This window comes from Palaemon carinicauda, chromosome 14, assembly GCF_036898095.1.
Source record: "Palaemon carinicauda isolate YSFRI2023 chromosome 14, ASM3689809v2, whole genome shotgun sequence".
Lineage (NCBI taxonomy): Eukaryota > Metazoa > Arthropoda > Malacostraca > Decapoda > Palaemonidae > Palaemon > Palaemon carinicauda.
Window position 1 is genome coordinate 41,732,928 of NC_090738.1, and position 8,612 is coordinate 41,741,539.

At 29.4% G+C, this 8,612-nt stretch overlaps 1 protein-coding gene across 1 annotated transcript in view; it reads right to left on the reverse strand.

Annotated features, from left to right (window-relative positions):
- Positions 1-2,064, reverse strand: part of LOC137653175 (cell adhesion molecule Dscam2-like) — an 88,494-nt gene extending 86,430 nt beyond the window's left edge. The window contains exon 1 of the mRNA XM_068386558.1: positions 1,691-2,064. Within this exon, the coding sequence (XP_068242659.1) occupies positions 1,691-1,781 (91 nt within the window). The 5' untranslated portion in view covers positions 1,782-2,064. The remainder of the gene's footprint in view (positions 1-1,690) is intronic.
- Positions 2,065-8,612: the final 6,548 nt, after the last annotated feature.

Sequence of the window (8,612 nt, forward strand, 5' to 3'; positions counted from 1 at the left end):
ATATATATATATATATATATATATATATATATATATATATATATATATATATATATATACACATATACACAATCATATAAATATATATATATATATATATATATATATATATATATATATATATATATATATATATATACACATATACACAATCATATAAATATATATATATATATATATATATATATATATATATATATATATATATATATATATATATACACACACATATACACACATATAAATATATATATACATATATATATACATATATATATATATATATATATATATATATATATATATATATATATATATATATATACATACATTCAAATAAGCCATATATTTTACTACCTTAAAATTTTGATTCTCTCTTATACCTCGAGATCTGATCCTAAGATATAAAAGAGAATACAGATATTAAGATGGTAAAATATATGGCTTATTTGAATATGAAAGACACGTCTAAATGGTCAAAATTCATCATATGCATATATATATAATTTATATATATATATATATATATATATATATATATATATATATGTATATGTATATGTATATATATATATATATATATATATATATATATATATATATATATATATATATATATATATATATATATATTTATATATAGTAACCACTAATTTTATTTAATTTGGGGGGTACGAAATAGTCCCCCTGAAAGGATAAAAACAGAATACTGTATAGTATTGTACATTAGGCTGGAGAAGGCAAGACTGTTAATATTAAGTTGCATACCTAGTAATGCCTAGAGGTTGAAAGTGACAGTTGACTGTTTAGACCATTTTAGCTTTAAGAATTGATTTCAATTCTGCTCTATGTATTCTTGTGGAATTCAAGATATGTGCTTTAATTAGAAATAAGTTGGGTCTTGCAAGGCTGAATGCAAAGGATGGTCCGAACATCGTGCGTATATTGTAGGAAAACATTACCCTGAGGAACACCAAAGAGTACATTACTTGAATTAATACATTTCTGATTAACAACTATACTTCGTATTGTATTACTTATAAATTAAGTTTTTTATTTTTCCTTGTGTGTGTGTGTGTGTAAAATGACGTACCTTCTCCCATTTGCTCTGTAAATAGATTGTAAATTATTAATTTTGCAAGTATTAATAGTGTATATATATATATATATATATATATATATATATATATATATATAAATATATATATATATATATATATATATATATATATATATATATATATATATATATATATATATATATATATATACATACATATATATATATGTGTGTGTATATATATCTGTATATATATATATATATATATATATATATATATATATATATATATATATATATATATATATATATATATATATGTGTGTGTGTGTGTGTGTGAATATATATATAATTTATGTATTGTACTTTTCACTGTTTTATTGAATACATGTTTTCTCTTCATCATTTTAGAATTAGAAATTCATTCTGAATTTAATTGATTACAAATTAGTTTTACAATTTAGGCTCTCAATATTTATTATATATATATATATATATATATATATATATATATATATATATTTATGTATTATATATATATATATATATATATATATATATATATATATATATATATATATATATATATATATATATATATATATATCTATATCCGAATCCATGACTTACATGTTAAGGAAACGGTGATCAAAAGATAATGAATCACTATGTAGTTCTTCTTCACCATCTTCAAGAATTCCCTAAACATTTTAAAAGGCATTTCCAGAGAAGGTTCACGACACACCCAAGTTATTAACTAAGTTTTTTTATACAGCAACTTTCTTCCACGAAAGTCGCGAACAATAGCGCGGATATCTTTTGAGATATGTTTTAGAATATCTTTTTCCAGAAGCTACGAGTTATCTCGCGATAAGATATTGTCATAATAACATCACTAGTAATGCATTACGGCATATAGGAGCACCAGTTCACCTCACAACTGAGCCGCCAATAGCGGACGGAAGCACGTGCAGACTGACAGTGCCACGCGTTGGAGATAAACACATTGCACTCACGAGAGCCAGGCAGCAACTGAATGTCTCTCTCTCTCTGGTAGACTGAAGCCATCGGACGAATAGGATGGATGGGGGCATACTGGGAGGGGGGAAGGGGATTATAAGAGAGAGAGGGGGGGGGGGAGGGGAGAGATATTCGCATTTTATTCTCCCATCAGCGAAATGGACATCAGTGTTTCCCCGGTGATCTGTCTATCAACGCCCACACGGGTTTAGGGGTCAGCTGTCGGTTGCTATGTACGTTTTTCCTAAAAATTTATTCTTGGATTCGTACATTTTTGGGACTATAGCACGGAGCTGGGACCAGGGGGGCTGTTCATGTTATGCAATAGATAAAAACAGCGCGGTTATATTGTGAAATAGATGTTTAAATTTGGTGGATTTTGAAGACGGAAAGGATGTGAAATGAAGTAGATCCTTCAGTAATTCTTATTTTATTATTATTATTATTGTTGTTGTTGTTATTATTATTATTATTATTATTATTATTATTTTATTATTATTATCATTATTATTATAATTATTATTATTATTATTATTATTATTATTATTATTATTATTATTATTATTATTACTAGCTAAGCTACAACCCTAGTTGCAAAAGCAAGATGCTTAAGCCCAAGGGCCCCAACAAGGAAAAATAGCCCAGTTAGGAAAGGAAATAGTGGAATAAATAAACAATATGAAAAATAACTAACAATAAAATATTTTAAAAACAGTAACATCAAAAAAGATATTTCATATATAAACTATAGAAGACGACTCATGCTCTACTTTAGTTATGTACTTTACACTTTTCTTTTTAAATATCAGGGTTATACGTATCTTAGGTGAGGTTTACACGGTCGAACCCGGTTGTCGAACCTGTTTGTCAGACGGTTCGAAGAGTTGGAATCAACCACAAATGCTTAAGGTTTGTGGACAATGAAGCCCCGCCTACAAAATTCAGGCGAGAACGGACTTTCTTCAAACCGTTCGACGAACGTTTTCGACAACCAAATACCCCGTTCACACCTTCGAACATCAGTTCAAACACTCGTTTGTCGTACCGCGTTCGACGAACTGTTCGCCTGTATACCCGCCTTTTGCTCTTTCATTTCATGTTGAGTATTGAATACAGTTTTTTTTTTTATGCTCTTTATTTTATTAAATAGTCCTATATTATTTCCTTTTATTTTTGCGGTAAAGTTATACTGTCAAGGGCGAAAATCCCTAAGGCCTATATTTTTTATTTATGTTTTTAAACTTTAATTTATAATCTTCTTGTAAATCAGGGTAACGACCCTGACTGGTGATCGCCAGGCTGGGGTTCGAGTCCCGTTCAAACTCGTTTGTTCCTTTGCTTTCTGCAGCCTCACCATCCTTGGGCGGACACTCATTGGTCCTAGCTTGTGTGGAGAGACGGCTTGGGCGCTGATCAGTATGTATATATGGTCAGTCTCTAGGGCATTGTCCTGCTTGATAGGAATGTCACTGTCCCTTACCTTTGCCATTCATGAGCGGCCATCAAAACTTTGAAACTTTTAAACTGCACATGAAAATATTATTATTTTTTTTTTTTAGTTTTCCATTTGGAAGGTGAGCAATGTAGATAATACTATAAAATAATAAAAAGATAAGGCAGTAACGAGTGAAAGCTATGTCTAGAAAATGTGGAAAATGGAAACCGTAGCCATAAAGTAATAAGTAAAAGCTATGTCTCGAAAATAGGAAAATGAAAACCATAGCCACGAAGAAGGTTGCGTGTCCGAAAATGATGATGAATCCGAATAAGAATAGCTCAAGCAGCGGTCGAGGAATCTTGATGATGTTCCTTCTCAAAGACGCAGAAAATAAGGTCCGTGGCATGCAGTGCTACAAACGACAGAAACCTGGACATAAAGAAATATAGAATTAATGATGAAGCATTGTCCAATAGTAGGTCAAATTTGAAGGGAAAGTATATTTGTAGAATAGTCAAGGAGAGATTGACCACATCCGTGGCATGTAGTGCTACAAACGACAGAAACCTGGACATATAGAAAAATATAGAATTAATATAGGTCAAAGTCGGAGGCAAAGAATATCTGTAGAATAATTCAAATGTTGATCAAATCAGGGTTTAAAAGATGCGGTGTTAAATATTTGCTGTGAAAAAAACGTTAAAAATCATGGAATAAATGTTGCCAGCTATTTTCCCTATTGGGGCCCCTAGGCGTATAGCATCCTGCTTTTCCAACTAGGGTTGTAGCTTAGCAAGTAATAATAATAATAATAATAATGATAATAATAATAATAATAATAATAATAATAATAGTAACGGATATATTGAAGTAAAGGAGTGATATTATCGGCACCAACCCGTAAAAGATAATAACAAATTAGGATAAAATTATGGTCGCCTGTATTATACTGAAATACGGCGGAGAACAGTATATATTTACGGAAAAATTACGGTTAAGATTACGGATATTTCAAGTGTAAAGTAGCATAAGAAGGTCTATTTAAAAATAAATAAATAAATAAAAAATAAATAAAGGTTTATATTGGTTGTTAAAATAATTAAGAAAGCTGGACTAGATCCGATTAAATCCCTATAAATTATATATTTCGATTTATATTTATATATTTTGTTTTAAATAATTTACTAGTTCAAATCTGTAGTTTGGTTATGGGTTAGTTACTGGAATGATGTAAATTAATGAAATGTAATTATATTTTATGATAATAATAATAATAATAATAATAATAATAATAATAATAATAATAATAATAATAATAATAATAATAATAATAGTAATAAAATAGCGGAAAACAAAGATAAATTAGGACAAGACGAATATCGAATCTGAAATACAATGGATCAAATATCAGAAGCCGAATTATTATTATTATTATTATTATTATTATTATTATTATTATTATTATTATTATTATTATTATTATTATTATTATTACTAGCTAACATACAACCCCAGTTGGAAAAGCTGTAGGCTAAGCTATAGGCCCAAGGGCTTCAACAGAGAAAAATAGCCCAGTGAGGAAAGAAATAAAGGAAGTAAATAGACTATATGAGAAATAATAAACAATTAATATTAAATATTTATTGAACAGTAACCATATTAAAACGGGTCTTTCATATATAAACTATAAAAGGAGACATATGCCACCCCGTTCAACATATAAACATTTGCTGCAAGTTTGAACTTTTGAAGTTCCACCGATTCAACTACCCAAATAAAAACTTGAAAATACAACAGAGGAATGATAATTTTGTACATTTAAACGTGTTTTTCATATTCACATAAACCATATATTATACTGGATTCTCTCTCTACCTCGGGATCAGAGACCCAAGGGGGAATCAACTCAAAGATAATAGCTTCTGGTCATCGGGGAATCGAACCCGGGCACAAGAAACTAAGGTTCCATTAACTTAGCAATTCAGCCACAAAAAGAAAAGCGAGTTCCATTATTTGTTATTTTTTGTTATATTTTTTGTTATTGTTTTCATAACTAAATATTAAGAATAAATTCTTTAATGAATTGTGTTTTGTGTACAGATTATTGCAAAATTGATATATATATATATATATATATATATATATATATATATATATATATATATATATATATATATATATATATATATATATATATACATACATACATACATACATATATATATATATATATATATATATATATATATATATATATATATATATATATATATATATACACATATATGCCCATACACATAGATATATATATGTATATATATATATGCATATATATATATATATATATATATATATATATATATATATATATATATATATATATATATATATGTATATATGTATATATGTATCTCTCTCTCTCTCTCTCTCTCTCTCTCTCTCTCTCTCTCTATATATATATATATATATCTATATATCTATATATATATATATATATATATATATATATATATATATATATATATGTATATATATATATATATATATATATATATATATATATATATATATATATATATATATATATATATATATATATATATATATATATATATATATATATTTGTTTGAGTGAGGCATGCGTTCATTTTCATGTTGGTTTTGCTGCATCTGCTTGATGCGTAGAAAAATAAACAAATCATTTGTTAGTTGTATCTAAGATCTATTGGAAGACTAAATAAATCTTAGAATAGTACTAAAAGTTAGCATATGACAATCTGTTCGAAACGCTTATATCAATGCAGTATAGCCAATTGCAAGGGAATGTATGTTCGACATCTTGCGATCTTGAAAATTTCATAGAACTGCATATAGCTCGGAAAAGTTTCCTGATCGCTGATTGATTGGACAAGATCATTCTAACCAATCAGTGATCAGGAAACTTTTCCGAGCTAAAAGGGCACCGTTGCGAGTCGGTGCAAATCTGGCCTGCTAAAAGAAATGGACTATAGTTACTATGGGTACGGTACATAAAATATGCGAAGACAAAGACCAAATCAGCCTTCTTTTCAATAAGATCCTATTACGTTTGAAAATTGCCCATTTTCTTGTCTCAATGACAATAATTTGGGGCAGGATAATCACGCGAAAATGAGCTTCTGCCATGTTATTCTCCCCAAAGCAATAAGCAAAACTTATCTTAATATCGTCTCTCCCCCCCCCCTTTATTTATTTATTTATTTTTTTTATTTTTTTTTTTTCAAAAATAGTGTTATTCTGCCCCCTCCTTCATCTTTATGAAGAGCCACAAATCAAGAGCACAATGTGGCCATTGAAATAGCAATGCTGTATTTTTTTTATTCATAAACAATCTTACATTGTTATATAATGTGTACATTGATTAAATTTTTACCTATATGTTATACGCAAAGACATCAATCTAATCAACTTAACCTAGAAGTTATAAATTTCTCCTGGCCAAACTAAAAATCAAGTTTAAAGGTTTAAAGGCCACTCAAGAATGGCAGAGGCAAGAGACACTGACATTGCCCTAGCAAGCAGGACAATGCCCTAGAGACTGACCATATATACATATGATCAGCAACCAAGCCCCTCTTCACCCAAGTTAGGACCAGGGAACGCCAAGCAATGGCTGCTGATAACTCAGCAGGTAGACCTACAGTATAGGCTCCCACATATCCCCATCCTTTTCTCACAGGGAGGATGAGGTTGCAAACAATAAAGAAACTAACTAGTTTTAGAGGGACTCGAACCCCAGTCTGGTGATCACCAAGCAGAGACGTTACCAAGAGTCCACAGCCCTAAAGAAAAAGAAGAAACCAGAGGGCGTATGGGCTTGCACGAAGAAGTAGATGACCTTGAGCGACCGACCCTGTTGTGTAATGGGACTAACAATGTTGATAGATGATATTAAAGGGCCTATAGACTCGTGCGAAAGGGTTTAAAGATAGAAATTCAAGCGAAGACCAGTCGAAATTAAACGTTAGAAAGTGCAGGGGGAGGGAAAGAGAAACGAACATGTTTATGCATTCTGCCTCCGGAATACTTTATCGTGATCTCGCCATTAATATTTAAACCTTTGCGTGTCCAGCTCGGCTTGCCTTTCGGATCCACAATCCAGGACTGTAATCAATATTTCAGTGAAAGATCCCCTGATATTAAAGCATCTATTTTTAATCTCGGGATAATAAGGTATTTTAGAGAACGTATTTTCAGGAGGGAAATAAACTATGAATCCTAGGTGATTATTATTATTATTATTATTATTATTATTATTATTATTATTATTATTATTATTATTATTATTATTAGCTAAGCTACAACCCTAGTTGGAAAAGCAAGAGTCTTTAAGCCCAAGGGCTCCAACAAGGAAATATAGCCCAGTGAAGAAGGGAAATAAGGAATTAAATAGACACTATAAGATTCAATGAACAATTAAAATGAAATATTTTAAGAATATTAAAAACATTGAAACATATTTCATATATAAACTATAGAAAAACTGTCAACCTGTTCAACATTAAAACATTTTCTGCAAGTTTGAACTTTTGAACTTCAACTGATTCAACTACCCGATTAGGAAGATCATTCCACAACTTGGTCACAGCTGGAATAAATCTCCTAGAGTACAGTGTAGTATTGAGCCTCATGATGGAGAAGGCCTGGCTATCAGAATTAACTGTATGCTTAGTATATATGATGCATAAGAGTATTTAGAAGAACTAACGTATAACGTTTTTATGTTGACCAGGCTGACATGAGTCTTTTTATAGTTTATATATGACATATCTGTTTTTGACGTTGTTAATAGTTTATAGTGGACATATCTGTTTTGGCGCTGTCACTGTTGTTAGAATGATATATTGTTGATTTATTCTCATCATTTATTTATTCCCTTATTTCTTTTCCTCACTTGCTATTTTCCCCTGTTGGAGCCCTTGGGCTTATATCATCTTGCTTTTCCAATTAGGGTTGTAGCTTGGCTAGTAATAATAATAATAATAATAATAATAATAATAATAATAATAATAATAATAATAATAATAATTGAAGTTTTACAATGCATTTTACAGT